Source organism: Apostichopus japonicus, chromosome 15 (genome assembly GCF_037975245.1).
Source record: "Apostichopus japonicus isolate 1M-3 chromosome 15, ASM3797524v1, whole genome shotgun sequence".
NCBI classification, from domain to species: domain Eukaryota; kingdom Metazoa; phylum Echinodermata; class Holothuroidea; order Aspidochirotida; family Stichopodidae; genus Apostichopus; species Apostichopus japonicus.
Window position 1 is genome coordinate 24,492,002 of NC_092575.1, and position 17,247 is coordinate 24,509,248.

A 17,247-nucleotide genomic window follows, 5' to 3' on the forward strand; every position below is an offset into this window, starting at 1 on the left:
ATCATCATCATCATCATCATCATCATCATCATCATCATCATCATCATCATCATCATCATCATCATCATCATCATCATCATCATCATCATCATCATCATCATCATCATCATCATCATCATCATCATCATCATCATCATCATCATCATCATCATCATCATCATCATCATCATCATCATCATCATCATCATCATCATCATCATCATCATCATCATCATCATCATCATCATCATCATCATCATCATCATCATCATCATCATCATCATCATCATCATCATCATCATCATCATCATCATCATCATCATCATCATCATCATCATCATCATCATCATCATCATCATCATCATCATCATCATCATCATCATCATCATCATCATCATCATCATCATCATCATCATCATCATCATCATCATCATCATCATCATCATCATCATCATCATCATCATCATCATCATCATCATCATCATCATCATCATCATCATCATCATCATCATCATCATCATCATCATCATCATCATCATCATCATCATCATCATCATCATCATCATCATCATCATCATCATCATCATCATCATCATCATCATCATCATCATCATCATCATCATCATCATCATCATCATCATCATCATCATCATCATCATCATCATCATCATCATCATCATCATCATCATCATCATCATCATCATCATCATCATCATCATCATCATCATCATCATCATCATCATCATCATCATCATCATCATCATCATCATCATCATCATCATCATCATCATCATCATCATCATCATCATCATCATCATCATCATCATCATCATCATCATCATCATCATCATCATCATCATCATCATCATCATCATCATCATCATCATCATCATCATCATCATCATCATCATCATCATCATCATCATCATCATCATCATCATCATCATCATCATCATCATCATCATCATCATCATCATCATCATCATCATCATCATCATCATCATCATCATCATCATCATCATCATCATCATCATCATCATCAGGGTTGTCACCACGCCGGGCGGCGCCGGGCGGTGCTACCCAGCTCTCAAAATTTCCGCCCGGTACTCAAGGTCAATTTCAGCCTTACCGCCCGGCACAAATTAGCCTACAGTACCGCCAATAAGTAACTTGGTAAAGATTAGCGCGATTCAGGGCAAAACGCAGCTTAACTGTAATTAACCCCGCGGATCACTGTCACAAATTACCCGGCTCTAAAAATGGTCTGGTGACAACCCTGATCATCATCATGAACATCATCATCAATCAGTATTTATAAAGCGCTGATATTGTGGACCACTTCAAAAGCGCCTTGAATGAGAAAGGTTTTAAGCTGTTTCTTAAAACTGTTCAGGGAGTGGAAATGTCTGAGTTTATGTGGAATGGAATTCCATTAACGAGGGTCAATTCTAACAAAATGCATGACCACCGTAAATCCATTGAATTTGAAGCAAGGTTCAATAAGGAGTTTAGCATGTTGAGAGCGGAGAATATGAGTTGGCTTGTGAGAGGAGATAATGATCACACAGATATCGAGGTGTTTGCTCATCCAAGTATTTGATAGTTGATTCTTTGTTGAATTGGAAACCAGTGAAGGTGATATGGTGCTGAGAATATATGCTTAGGTTTTATCATGTTAAGAATAATTCTAGCTGCACTCTTTTGGACAACCTGAAGCTTGTTTATTCAACATTTGTGAAGGCCAGCTAAAACACTATTACAACAATCTAGACGAGATGTGACAAAAGCATGAACCAATGTTTCAACAGTTCTGATATCAAGTGACTTTAATATGGCATTGATGTTGTGCAAGTGATGGTATGCTGCCCTGCAGATTGATGACACATATATGATACCCAGGTCACGTACAGACGATGAGCTCTCAACAACATCACTCCCCACTTGTATTATAGAGACCGGGATCCTCTCCTTAAAGTATGGAGGAGTTAAAACAAGTAGATCAGTCTTGTCATCATTCAGTTTGTGGTGGCTAGCTTTCATCCATAAACATAGGTTCTGAAATACACCTCTCAATGGTGCTGAATGACGTCATGTTCACCACTGTTATTATCTAAGTCGAAGAACAAATGGTTGTGATCCACATACATATGAACATCCTAGGTTGTGATTCATGCATGAAACTGCTATAGGAGAGAGTAGTTGGTTGCGATGAAACATTCTTCATCACGCTTGTCATAAACATACACTTCAAAATTACAGCTTTAGCATGTGGACAATGATGAGATGAGGGCTCCATTTAACAAAGCAACTGACCATGCAGAACGTGAAGGAAAAAATGCAAGAAATGTAAACTTTGCAGTTCCCACTTGATATTATAGGAGACAAAATCGAAACCAAAGGATTTATCTGGTTGCAGATGTAGACGGATTGTCCATACTATCCATAGGTATGTTAGATCGACTACTTGACCCGTGCTGTGAAGATGGCAAGCTTCTCGCCGTAGCCTGTCTGGTAACCTTTGTTTGCGTAGAACCCGTTCTCTTAAATTTTACTTGAAATGCAGGATTGGCCACACACAATAACAGGAACATTAATATGCCCTGCATTGAGATGAAGAAACAGTAGAGATAATCAAATATAAGAGTTTTGGTATCGACGGCAGCAGAAAATCCGAAAATCCAAGACAGACCGAGTACGAACCAGAAGAGTATTGCGTGGCGGACTCGCTTGATGATCTCATTGCGTTTGGCGTTTTTGGCCGTTTGGCTGACCATGAGAGGGCGGCAGAGTATTTTACGAATCACCCAGATAAAGATGATGAAATTAAAAACAAACATGGCACCCACTTCTGTCAGAAAACCAAAGTAGAGTGCATAACCAGGATGGATGAAGCAGCTTTGGAGAGGGGAAAATAGATATAGAGAAAAAAGATGCAAAACATAAATAATAGAATTAAGATTGTTAATTTCAAGACCAGATATTTTAATGCAACTAGGCACTTACATCGGTTAATAAAGATGTAATTACCGAATATTTATCGTACGTAACACTTATTAAATCAATATTTCAATGTCAATATGTATCATAACAGAAAGATTTCAGCAACCTATGGCATAAAATGGATTTTGTGCACGTTTGTCGTAAATTGGAATATTACATCACAATCAGGAAAATAAATTCTTTCACCATTTACGCCACATTGGAATATTACATCACAATCAGGAAAATAAATTCTTTCACCATTTACGCCACGTATCCCGGCCCCAACACCCTCCTCCACCGTCACCACCACCACCACTGGCCCAACACCCTTCCCTTTTTGCTAGTAAATTTAATTGTGTCGGTCATTGCATGCTAATTAAAGGGGACACAAAAATTGGATTCACATTGTCTTCTTGACTCAAATCTAAGATAAAGAACTGGTAGCAACGAGCACCCTCGGTATATAACATCACCATAGCCATGTGGCTTACATCTCGTAATAGAAAGAAGAGAGAGGCTGAAAAATTCAAACTGTCTGAGACTTACTAGCTCGCAGATTGGAAATCAGTGCTATTGTCGAGGAACACCACAAGAAGAGCACAAGCGGCCGGTAATCCTGATTGTAACAACAACAAAAACAGTCAGAAACATGATGATTTTTAAAATTATATTTCATTATTTAATTGCTAAACAAGGTTCCTTTGGTGACCAAAAAATATGGACCACAAGTCGAAGTTTGACCAATTGTCAATTTTTATGTTTGGGTAGTACTCTATGGACCATTCTCCATTACCTATTTAAAGTAACCGTCCATTCGATACGGTCAGTGGCATTCTGTCGGAATCCGTCGATCGGATTGCAACCCATTAAAAAGTTATAAAAGTCCCTAAAACTAACTTACCATAAGCTAGTAGACAAGCTATTGGTATAAAGTGTCGAACGGTGGTCCTTTCAGTTTTGAGGAATAAATAGTGCATGTTCACAGCTTCTGCGGACATCCAAGCCAAAGTAGAAAGACAGAAGAAATGGATGATCACTGAGGCTAACGTGCAATAGATATCCTTCCCCACTGCTAGAGGGCTCAGTAGGAAGGCGATGTAGAAGCCCAGTAGAGATAGGCAAAGGTTGATGTGGATATGAGTTGGCTGCTTCGACCTGAAAGATCTAAAATAAAAGAAGCCTAACATTACATAAAATATTAAAGATAGTCTTTTAAAGTTAGTAAAGACCTTCAGTGATTTCCTGTTATTAGCATTGAAGCTACTTGAATCCCAGTCGAAGAGACTCGTGAGATGATGATGATTAACAGTTACAGTCGCAATGTAAGGTGACTGGGGTTACGGATGGGTCAAGTTGCTTAGTTGTGTGCCCAGGCTCTATCTTGGGTGACATTTGTACGATGTAAGAAGTAAATACGATATCGAATCTCAATAGAGAAAGACAGATCTTTATAAATGTCGAACATATGAACATGTTACATTAATTTACATTAAAAAACACATTAAGACAATCATCTATGCCGGTATTCATAGCATTCGTAACATTTTACTACGACAGTTAAACTAACGATATTGGTCTGAGTCAATATTGTAAGATGGCGACAGAAGTAGCACTAAAGAGGGGATGTGATGCTTAATTAAAACGTCATCTATGATAGACTTCATGTGCTCAGTAACTTACTTTAAGGAGACAAAGACTATCAGACATCCTACCAGAGCTAATCCCGAGATTATCGATCCGATCAAAGTAACATAGTATAAAGCAACTTGATCCTCCACGGGTCCCTTACGAACTCTCTGTTGAACAATAGAAAATATAAACGGATTTACTCAACGTTGGCCATTGCCTCATGTTAAGTCATATTGTTGTACAGTTTATATGACTTACTTCACATGTGATTGCATGTATGGTTTTCCACGAAACGCTGGTGCGGATGACTTTTCGCCTTAATGCGATGAAGTTGTGATGATTTAGATGTAGATTTAGATAAAGTCGGTTACATTGTTCATTTCGCTTGATTATATGATATCAAATTAAGATATAAAAGAAGTACTTTGAAGACGGTTATATGAACCATTTGCTGTAAAAGCTCAAGTCTGAGCAAATGTTTGCATGTTCAATGGCATTTTAAAAGTGTACAACAATAAAGACGAAGAAAGTATTGTATGAAATTTTCATATAAGCAAACGACCCTGCTATTTGATTAATTGATTAATTCTAATTAAATCTAAAGTTTTCTGTTCAGATTGATTTATTGATTATTCCTTTAAAGATATACCTTAATTATTTTTTATTTTCACTTTGAATGACCATTGTCTTTTCATGATTTGCCGATTTGCTACTTCTTATAGTAAATCACCTATCATTTACGTGTGCATTGTGCAGTTTGTGTGTGGATATATTATGGGTGAATAGATGTACACATGTTTGCAGGTGTCACATCTGCTTCCAATACAATAACAAAAGTTGAAAAATATAAGATAATAAATGCTTACAATAAGGATAGCAAAACTGCCCAGCCGATCACATGAACACATGGTAAGGTCACGATTATCGTGGAACATCCTCTTACACCCGTCTTTTGTCCAAAACCCTTCCCCGGTGTTTTCATTATAACTCCAGACAACACAGTCCTGTGCTTCAATAGTTTCTTCTACACTTATTTTCTGCCGTGAAAAATAAGCTCATAACATTACTTGTCACAGAATATATTCATATGTTACTTAATGTTATCTTATGAACTTCATTCCTAAAAGTCTAATTCTGAAAATAATAGGGGAAAATAAATCAAGATAAGAATTATTTTTTCGTCAGTGTGCATCTATTATATCACAACTATATTTGATCCAAGTGCATACTGACCGATTTTAAGAAAACTCAATTATCAATAACTTCCAGACGTACAACTATCCAGAGATACAACTTTAATCCAAATTTTACTCGAACACGAAATGAGTAATTCATCTGTACACATCCATAACAAGAATTACTTTATTGTGAGCCTTTTTCAATGCCTCCTTCTGACGAAATGCCATGGCTATCTAGTAGTACCTTGCTTCTTTAAACAAGCTAATTCTATATTTATTTGCTTCATGTATTGTGGTCATATCATACCATACATACCATATATATGTATATACGATAAAGAAATGTGTACTCCAAAAGAAAATATTATTAGACAAAAGCAAAGAAATAATATATGACTCATAATTGACAAATAAGGAATACTGTGTTAGAATATATATAGATATATATATATATATATATATATATATATATAAATAAATAATATATATATATATATAAATATATATATATATTTATATATATATATATATATATATATAAATAAATATGTAATATAAATACATAATATGTATAGTTTGCTGCCATTTTGAAATTTGTGAAACAATTACCGTCAAAGTTGGCAAAACTTTCACAGACATGTAACAACATATGTGTACATACTTCTAATTAAGAATTAAGTTTTGGGATGAGCGTTGTGGACTGTATTTGTACCAGTAAGCTTTTAAAAGTGCAGATTGCAGAGTTTTACAGATAAAGATATTTATATGATTGGGACTTGCAAACTCTTTTCACACGAAATCATTTTACCAGATTTGATAGGAATGTTGCGATCACATGTGAATCCTGAGGGAGTTTTACGATGCTAGTATTCTCAGTTCGTATAATGGCGGAGATGATTTGACTTGCAACCCTTTCATTTACTGTGGACTTATCTTCCTCTTCAATATTCTCTTCCGCCTCTGTCGGCATTGATGGTCTGAACAGAACGTCATTACCATAGATTATGAAAGTTACTGGAACAGCTGTCAACTCGACACCAGCTGAAATTGGAAAAATTTATATACAGTTTTACTATACTTAAACTGAGCTACCTTAAAATTAGTTAACATTATATTTGAATTATTTCCAATTTTCCTTCATATTAATGTACTAAAGAAGTATCATCATTTTGCAAAACTGGTTACGTAACTGCTGTAAAGTATCACTGATGTGTAAAAGAGACTTTCTTACCTCTTCCAAGCAAGTCTAAAACCGTTGTTGGTACCGATATGGATGTAGCCGTTCTCTCGAGAGGTATCGCGTCTCCATCAGAGAATAGTCGAGTATTACCTTCTTGAAGAGAGCCATCGACTAACAGTGTCTCATTTTCCGGCAATATATTTGCAAAAGCTAAGCTACTACCGACACTCCTTGCATCTATTTTAACCGCAGTTACCCCAACGTTGTCAAGAACTGTGGAGAAATTTCCATCATTTGTCTGAAAATTTGTGATTTGTCCCTCTAATGCAGCCACAGCCCTTCCTCCTTCAATCATGCCATCCTCTAATACATCTCGGTCTAGATTCATAAGATTGTTGATGCTTCTTACCACTGGGTCCGTCACCTATAACCGAGAAAAAAAGAAAATTGAATAAACGCAAAATTACTGTAGATTGTACTTGAATTATATTTTTATACGTGACATCCTTTATTATGTCTCTCCCCTCTCATCATCATTCCCGACACATATTCCCTTTCCCACCCCATCCCAATTAACCATGGCACCGTTCCAAACTCAAGCCATACATGACTCCGTATATTTCTGAAGATATGATGGCGAGTTGCTTGTGATTCTCATTTACCCCACACTTAGCATATGCACTATATTTCATGATACAGTTTGTTGATCTGCTTACGTTAATAGAGGCCTCTCCTGCTCTCACGACTGACTCCAGAGATGAGATGAGCAACTCTATCCTCTGTGGATCTTCTTCCAAAAAGTCTTCATCATCCGATATTTCTGCTATCGATTCTGAGGACTGAGGAATACCCGGGCAATAATGTGATAAGAATCGATAATGGTTAACAATATTATTCCTCACCAAATTATAAGAATGCTTATTAACAGAAAACACACCTTGGAAAATTCAAGTTATGTAAGATGTCCCAAAAGAGGGTCACCAAACTCCCCCCACACACCTTATCAACACTTCAGTACAATATGACCCACCCCCCTCCGAGAGAAAGCTCAACTTTGTCCATATATTTCCAAATGTTTTAGTTATCAAGCAACGTTTTGTTTTTCGGAGAAATTAAAAACGAAAGCAGCATTGAAAAAGTTTACGACGGAAGTTAAAACTTACATTAATAATATCCATGAGTTCATTTTCAAGCCCCGTCGCTAAAGTAATGAGAGAAAACGTTCATATCAGGATATAACTAGTTCTGAAACATTTGGGGAAGTGAGCGTAATGAAAACAACCAATAAATCATAATAAGGGGATTTATTGGAACCCTTCTCTGATAAATAAATATATATATATATATATATATATATATATATATATATATATATATATATATATATATATATATATATATATATATATATATATATTTATATATATATATATATATATATATATATATATATATATATATATATATATATATATATATATGTATACATATATAGAGTTGGTTGGTTGGCGTCTATCTTGGCGCAGAGTGCTCTATGTCTGGTTGAAAGAGCGGAATATATGTTGAGGCTAGTGGAACACTAGTAGTTGTAACACAGTAGTTGTAACCCTGAGTTTCACGCGTTGAGCGATCATCAAATTTATATAGTATCTATATATATATATATATATATATATATATATATATATATATATATATATATATATATATATATATATATATATATATATATATATATATATATAAATATATATATATTTATTTATATATATATATATATATATATATAAATATAAATATATATATATTTATTTATATATATATATATATATGTATATATATATATATATATATATATATATATATATACATATATATATATACATATATATACATCTGTATATACATCTATGTACATCTATATATATATATATATATATATATATATATATATATATATATATATATATATATATATATATATATATATATATATATATATATATATATATATATTCCATACTGAATATTATAAACGTGTGCTCGACCGATCTTGTCAGATAACCCTTTGCTGTAACAGCTTTTCAGTCGCTAAGTAACAACTCCAAAGTCATGACACAGCCGTATCTTTGAGTAAACAAGTGTAGGTGTCTAGCTACGCACTAATATGTATATTGAGAAAAGAACAGCAACGTACACGGTTACCTATACTACGTCGTGTGTTAACAGAGTAGTGAACGTTTGTTTGAAGCAACTATACGAATAAGATTGACTAGGACTTGTGAACAATAAGGAAATGTAAGGCATTTCCCCGTAGCTGCAAATTAAACTCTGGCATAAATTTTTAAGATACCGAGTAATGGTGGTATCATATTGACATTACTAAAAACATCAATTTAATTGCTGTATGAAAATAATATCTAAATCAGAAACAAATTAAAAAAATCAGAGACGAAAACAAAAGGAAGAAAAAACTAAATCTGTAGATTAAACATCGAAACAAATCGAGACAGGCAATTTTGGGAATTTTATTTGGGAATTTAGTGTCTCCTCTCGGCCACCGTCCTACGCGAGTGTTAATTTTCACGTTACTAATGATGTTTGTTTTTGCTGTGACACTGTTGATATAAAACAAAAGCTACAAAACTTGTGCTGTGCAATATATGTTTACTTTGGACTTTAAAACTGTGTAATTACATGACAAATGGCATCGGACTATGGAATCCTTGTGTTTATGATTAATTCACGACTGAGTAAAGATTTGATTTTCATAAGTAACATCTTCTTTACTAATCTTTACGTATGCCAAAATGTGTGTCGCTATGTGAATCATAGAATAAGTACACATACGCGATTATCCACAGAAAAGGATAATGCAACCTATACAGAAACAGTACACATGTAATAGCAGTGTCCACACAATATCAGTGTATGTACACAATAACGGTAAATATGTAATAACAGTAATCATATATCCGAATTCATGTACTAACCGTACATATGAAATAAAGCATGCTATAACTGTATATACTTAATACAATTACAATATCCATACGATAACAGGACACATGATATTGACAATATGAAATAACAGTGCAGAAATAACATGCATTTAATAAAGGTATTCATGTAATAACAGTATACATGCAATAACATCATGTAAGTAATAACAGTGTGCATGTAATAAAAGTATAAATGATATAACAGTATGCATGTAATAACAGTATACATGTAATAACAGTATGCATGTAATAAAGGTATACATGTAATGAAAGTATACATTCAATAACTCTATAGGTCAGCAAATTCACTTACCTTTACAAACACCGTCGACTTTCTCGTAGTCTTCTCCGCAGTTGCAAAGAACGTCAACGCCGCCATCACTCATGCAGACCTCTGTTGTTTTATTGCATTTGTCGTTAAGACCACATATTCTAACTGTTCAGAAAAAGAATTTCAGAACAACTTAAACAAATCTATCCTCATACATATTGGGCGTTTTGGTATGATACATAGATACACTCAAGCAAAGGCTGGAACACAAAAGAATAGTTCCCGCGTCACTAAATATATCAGGTTGACCCCAATGGCTACCCCAGCTTATAAAAATCAAGGCTGTGATCACGTGACTATTATGATTATTTTGCCTGATGATCTTACATTGAGTGACGTCACTACGATTGATCGTGTCCAGGTTTATATATCAAGGGAGAGAGTTCTTCGACACCTACGGGAAAAATACTTTATCTTTATTTTACAAAAGACGTTGTTTGCTTCGATATGGTTTTGTTTTGGTCGGGCCCATCGCGCCCCGTTTCAAATTGTTCTTTTATTTCCTGTAATTATTCTTAGAAATTGAGAAGACATTCTTTAATCGCTTATTTACTCTGACCGCGTAAATTACTCTAGAGGCCCGCTTTTGTAGAGCTGTAACACCCCCTGCCCCTTAGACCCCCCCCCCCCCACCGCCTCATCATGCTTGGTTATAAGTAAGACTTACCACAAGAGTAGGTAACCTCTAAGTACTTTTGGATGGTTCGGCACGGATCACCAAAAACTGCTGTACTCGCTTCCACAGAGCAACTAGTTTGGTTTTCACACATTTCCGTAACGTTTGATAGTTCATGCTGTGCTTTACAACCACCCGCTGGTGGCTCCTGATTTGAACAAAAGAAGAACATAGATGAACATAGATGAACACGATGTAGACATGATTAGCTGCTCTTTATCCAGGCTCTATCTTTATTTGATGTATTTCATAAGGGCTCTATCGTTATTTGATGTATTTCATAAGGCTCAATCTTTATTTTATGTATTTCGAAAGGGATCTATCTTTATTTGATGTATTTCATAAGAGCTCTATCTTTATTTGATGTATTTCGTAAGGGCTCTATCGTTATTTGATGTATTTCATAAGGGCTCTATCTTTATTTGATGTATTTCATAAGGGCTCTATCGTTAGTTTACGTATTTCGTCAGATTAAATTTAACTTCTCTGTCACATTTGTATTTCATAAAAGTTTACAAATTGTCAAATCAATTTCCTTATATATTTATGGTCAAAGAGTATGAAGTGCATGCTGAAAGTCGACTAATATGTAAATACCACTATATACTTAGCAATATCTGAATATAAACCAAGCTACATGAGAGTGTTGGTAGTACATGTAATGCTAAATGGAAAAGATAGGAAAGTAGGATATCATTTTATGTCAAGAGAAGACGTTTAGTATAGGCCTATATTGTCACGTTCCAGCGGTTACGGATGGCGATCACGTAAATTGAAGTTTAACAATCTATTTAATGTTTGAATCTGATACATATATATCTGAGATATATATATATATATATATATATATATATATATATATATATATATATATATATAAATGAAAATCGTAATAAGTTGGAAAATCAAGAACAGTGAAAAAACTTTCAGCCTCCACCGGGATTCGAACCACGGGCCTCCCGCTCTGTACGCGGACACCCTATATATATATATATATATATATATATATATATATATATATATATATATATATATATATATATATATATATATATATATATATATATATATATATATATATATATATATATATATATATATATATATATATATATATATATATATTTATATATATATATATATATATATATATATATATATATATATATATATATATATATATATAAATATATATATATATATATATATATATATATATATATATATATATATATATATATATATATATATATATATATATATATATATATATATATATATATATATGTAAAGCATTAAAGAAGCACAATATTTCGGTAAGTCATGATGTTTACTTACTATATTCCGACAGAATTTGTCTGACGTTCGGCCATACAGAGCATCATGAATATGTATGACTTTGCTATTATTGCAACTCAAGTGTAGAGTGCTTCCTTCACATGCTCTTTCTGTTTCTGTAAAGAGAGAAAATAATCAGTTCGTAACCCATGCATGTTACAAACTTTAACAAAAACTTGGTTGTTATTTTATTGAGGTTCAATAGCACAAAGACAAAATACATGTACCTATTCCGTTACTGAAGCCCTCTGGTTTTGCGGTGCATGACAGGTACTACAACAACACACACGTAGTCTAACCAACTGTAACAAATACCCTCTATTGCACTGCTGACCTTTGACATTTGGTATAATTTGAATACGATACAAATTGTAGTCTTATTTATCTACAGGGGTGATGAGAATATGGTGGGTCATTCTTACATTTTCAAAAGAGTGTAATGCGAAAACAAAAACAAACAAACAACAACAACAGTTATTGTTTACTAGCTTTGCCCTTTATAACATTTGACCCCATGATGTGCCTATGATGAAGAAACTAAAACTATTGCAAAAGATTTAATGTTAAAACGTCAGGAAACCATTTATGTTCGCGCTTGAAATGGACATAAATCCAACCATCATTTTTGGCTTGTGTGACAGAAATCTTTGTGAAGAAAACTTCTTCCAAACGGCTGAGAACAATCTTCTTCCGCCCAAGGGCTATATTCCATAGTTTAAAAAGTCTTATCTGAGAGCTCTCATGTAGTAAGTATGTGATATCATAGCGGCACTGGGATCTTAAACTGTTTAATTTTATCTTCGGGTTTTCTGTTAATTTTTTCAAGATTGATGTTGACCGTGTTGACATTGAAATCAATGCTGCTAACATTAGAACATGTGAAGAGGTAAAACATTTTAGACTAAGCATATGCAAAACCCATCTCCATTACTTAAAATAAACACTGAAATGAATAAAGATAAAAAAAAACTACTTAAATAAAACTGAAGCAAATGAGGCTCGATGACGTCATACCTGACTTGATCAAGTCTTCAGCCATTTGTGTGGGAAAACATTAAATTTGTGATATCTCCCACATAGAATGAGACACTTCTTAGGGGTTTGGTGACGTTGTTCATCACTGATATCTCTATCACATTTTGGTTTGTGTCGCCTTGAAATATGTGATATCTTTCGAATAGAATTACCTGTTTTGTGAACATTTTCATGATATTTATCTTTATCACATAGACCAATAATGACGGTTGGTTTGGTGTCTCTTTGAAAGTGATTTTATATGTGAGAAAGAATATCAGTGATTCTGTATTTGAAGCAAATCATCGACACGGCCACATGGTCACAGCTTCGATGCAAAGGAACGAATGGGTCCTATGACGTCATGGGATCACTTTGACTTTCCGGGCCAAAGCACAGCATATATAGTGTGTTGATTTTAAAAACAATATAGCAGTAATTTGGAATTCCGAAGTCCACCTCAGCTATTATTAAATTACTATTGAAAAATACATAAATATAGGGGCGGAGGAGAGAGGAACAATTTGACATGCACAGTCACAAAGGTTGTTAAGCAAATAGACATACATACATACATACATACATACACACCGATACACAGACAGATAGATAGTTGACTTACTATTTACTTGGCCATAGCACAGTGTAACTGTAAAAAAGGAAATAAAGAAATTTAATTTAATTCTAAGAATGTTATACATTTTTGTTGTATAATAAACAATCAAATAAGATGTGACATGGGACAAGATATATATTTCGGTCCGGATAAGCTTCTATATACAAAATGAAAAGTGGTTTTTCAGGTAAAATCGGGAATAAGTAAATCCTTTTTGGGTATATGCACAAATGAAGGCTCACATTCCATCTCCCCTCTTCCAAGCCACATAACTGTAGTTTCGCCAAACGATGTTATATATGAAACATCTCCAAATGAACCAAGTGGCTCGGTATAGAATCATGGACTACAAGTTCAAGGGATATAGTAAAGGGCGACAAATTTATGTCATCAATTTTGTTTTATGCTTCTCTTTAAAATGTATGTACGCGAATTTTCTTCTTCAAAATGATTATTCATAAACATATGAATACACTACAGTCATTGGGTGGCAGTTTCGGTGGTGAAGTGGGAGGGGTGGGTGTGGGGGACTGGGTATTGCTATCTTCACATCACATCCCCTATACAGTAAAGTTGAAACCCTGCCCAATTCAAACGATAAAGTGACAACATCAACATAAAGTTAAACACTTTGCTCTCAGTGTTCAACTATACTAACATCACACCTGTTTGCTTCAAAATTCAACTTATAATACCAGCTGTGACAATTGCAAGGAATTACATGAAAATGCCACCAGAAATGCTCAGTATATGTTCTTCGTTCTTCTAGGCCATCCTTTCAGTGATCAACAAGGAAGGAATTAGGTTCAGTATTTCGGTCTACTACGTCTGGCATAACATTTTTCTAATATTATGTGGTTTTTCTCTCTTTTGGCTGTATTATCATAATATTTCTAATTTCATATGAATCATTATGGTAACCTGGTTGGGAGGGAAGTATAAGGGTGGTTATACTGTAAGCAATAGCTTCCTACATAAAATAAACGAGTTCACTTTTTTCCCCCAATTATTTTTACTTTCGCTATCTGAGATGCTACACGCATACATGACTTAACATACTGTAAAGCCTATACCAAACAGTGTAAGCGTACTATTAGTATGATATATTCCCAAAATAAAACTTTAGTAAAAAGCTTAGCTCACGAAAGCAGACACGGTAAAATGTAAACCGATCACCATAATATTGAGAGAAACGCACCTGTTACAGCGGCCAATACAAGTCTCCAAAGAACCCTTCCTTGCTTCATAATTTCTCAAGTATATGTCAAATAAGCAAATTCACCGTTAAATTTCAATCTCTTCTTTAGAATTAGTCCAAGTTTCTTAAAAGTCCCAGTAAAAAAGCGGCAAATACATGGAAAGATATAACTTGAATTTATTTCGTAAATCCCCGTGGTTTATGCTATAACGTCAGTTACGCAGTGCTAATCACCACCACTATATAAAACTATATGAACACTCCGCACTACAGTAACCACTTTATAACCTGACGTCCGTGCATTGAAACAACCCACAATGTAAACATAGGTCGTTTGCATAGAATCATTTCCTCTTCAAACCTTTCTACTGCTTGAATGTAGTTATTAGTTAGATAAGAGTTTCGTGATTTTCCCTTTGTAAGTCACTTAATATTTCAGTTTCTATTGCGTCTCATTGCAACACGTTAGAATAAGGTGTGTCAAAGTTGTCCTCGATTCCTGGCTTGAATCCAAATATTCTAGTGAAACTTTTATGTGCATGCATGCTATACACTGTTTTTGTTTCATTCTCAGCCCTGCACGCCTCTCGGACTTGGGCCGGACTCCAAGAGACCCACAGCCACATCTTCTCAGAGAGAGAGGTGGAGAGAGAGGGAGATAGAGGGGGGGGGGGAGGTGTGGCAGTGGCGGAGCTAAGGGTTTTGGTTAGGGGGACCAGAATGGTCTGTAGGGGCGCTTTCGACACTATCTAAGCGGAGCGGAGCGTACAGAATTTTTTTTGAGTAAAGATACTACCCTAGATCGCCGGAAATGACCTTTTCCGGGCCTTGCTAATTTGTAGATAATGTGACAAATGTCAATAGGTAGATGAGAGCGCTATAAAAAAAGTCAATAATCGCGAATAAGTAAAAAGTGGTAAAAAGCTGAAAAGGGCGCCAGCAGTCCATTTGAGTCCGTCAGGGGGGGGGGGGATCCGCCCCCTGACTGTATGGACGCTCCGCCACTGAGGTGTGGGGCCGAAATAAACGTTGGTTGGAACATATCGACAAAGAGAATGAACAAGAGGCAGGTGGGGCATGCTCAATCGCAAGACAGGCCAGATTAGCAAATGATTGTGGGCCGATATGTTTTTCTTTCCGAGAATTGAATTGCAATCTTTTGAGGCGGCCAGATGTGGCCCACGGGCTACCCTTTGAGTACCCTGCGTGTAGCACAAGAAAAGAAGAAAAGAAACCAGAACCTGAAATAATTAGTTATTGTTATGAAACCCTGTAACAAATCGAGAAAGGGAAGGAAGCATGTATAATATTTAGGAGGAAGGGAAAAGCCCGGTACATTTTAACAATTGTGTCTGTTAATGCATGAAATGCCCTATATAACAACACGATGCTCAGGTAATGCGTTCCGAAATAAAAACTGAAAGAAAAAACTGCTTCCTTTACAGAGGTAAAATATAATATGTTTGAAGTCATTTTGGAGTACTTTGCCTCGCCCATCCTGTCTAATTTCTGTTTCATTTTACGGGTTGGTTCGTAATGTAAATTCGGTGGCGCAATTTGGAAATACATTATTCTGTCTGCTGATTTCCTTCCAACGTGTCTGTCACACTTGAATATCATTAAAACAAATAACTGGTGATGACATCAATTTCCTGCTATAATAACATGTCAAGCTGTATGCCGTCGAAGTATCATGATAGGAATCTTTTTTTCTTTTTTTATGGTGGAAATAAGCTCATTTCTCGTCTGTCTGCGTTTAGGGTCAATAATGGCCCACAAATAATTAAAATAATTATTTCAATAATCCATATTTTAGGAATGCACGGGCGTGAGAAGAGGATGGATAATAATAAACAAATATCAGGCCAAAATGAAAAATACATGAAATAATTTTCAAAAAAGAAAAGAAAATAAGCAAGAACATTTATTTTTGTACTTGCAAAATATATACGAAAAAAACACAATATAAAAGGAATCTTGACCCCATTCACCTCGCCCCTGGATCATCACTAGGGCTCTAATCCCTTTGACGGCACTATGATTTCCAAATAATACCTCACCCCCACCCCCCCCCCCCTCCCCCGTCTTCCCATTCAGAAATACCCAACGCCCCTGCTCTCGAGT

The 17,247-nt window shown here is 34.9% G+C and overlaps 1 protein-coding gene and 1 long non-coding RNA gene across 3 annotated transcripts; both read right to left on the reverse strand.

Moving 5' to 3' along the window:
- Nucleotides 1-885: 885 nt before the first annotated feature.
- On the reverse strand, nucleotides 886-11,095 carry LOC139980713 (adhesion G-protein coupled receptor G2-like). 2 transcript variants are annotated; one of them, XM_071992574.1, is made up of 11 exons: nucleotides 10,949-11,095; nucleotides 10,264-10,386; nucleotides 8,112-8,149; nucleotides 7,665-7,787; nucleotides 7,000-7,372; nucleotides 6,577-6,809; nucleotides 5,457-5,627; nucleotides 4,642-4,757; nucleotides 3,863-4,125; nucleotides 3,508-3,577; nucleotides 886-2,874 (listed from the first exon to the last, which is right to left on the reverse strand). In XM_071992574.1, the coding sequence occupies exons 1-11, from the start codon at nucleotides 11,049-11,051 to the stop codon at nucleotides 2,382-2,384; spliced, it is 2,106 nt and encodes a 701-aa protein (XP_071848675.1). In that variant the 5' UTR covers nucleotides 11,052-11,095; the 3' UTR covers nucleotides 886-2,381. The 2 variants fall into 2 exon arrangements, with proteins under 2 accessions (XP_071848675.1, XP_071848676.1); XM_071992575.1 differs by lacking the exon at nucleotides 8,112-8,149 and having other exon boundaries at nucleotides 887-2,874; nucleotides 10,949-11,077.
- Nucleotides 11,096-12,271: 1,176 nt separating this feature from the next.
- On the reverse strand, nucleotides 12,272-15,800 carry LOC139980721 (uncharacterized). Its single transcript, XR_011797656.1, has 3 exons — nucleotides 15,124-15,800; nucleotides 13,932-13,958; nucleotides 12,272-12,411 (listed from the first exon to the last, which is right to left on the reverse strand). It is a non-coding gene; the product is annotated as an uncharacterized lncRNA (long non-coding RNA).
- Nucleotides 15,801-17,247: the final 1,447 nt, after the last annotated feature.

What these genes read in the sequence shown, in the direction of transcription:
- LOC139980713 (XM_071992574.1), bottom strand. Translation starts at nt 11,051, where the DNA reads ATGTGTGAAAACCAAACTAGTTGCTCTGTGGAAGCGAGTACAGCAGTT. An exon ending in AGAGGTTACCTACTCTTGTG is followed by an intron (nt 10,387 to 10,948) that starts GTAAGTCTTACT and finishes TTTTCTGAACAG; the next exon opens with TTAGAATATGTGGTCTTAAC. An exon ending in GATTTCCAATCTGCGAGCTA is followed by an intron (nt 2,875 to 3,507) that starts GTAAGTCTCAGA and finishes CCCTCTCCAAAG; the next exon opens with CTGCTTCATCCATCCTGGTT.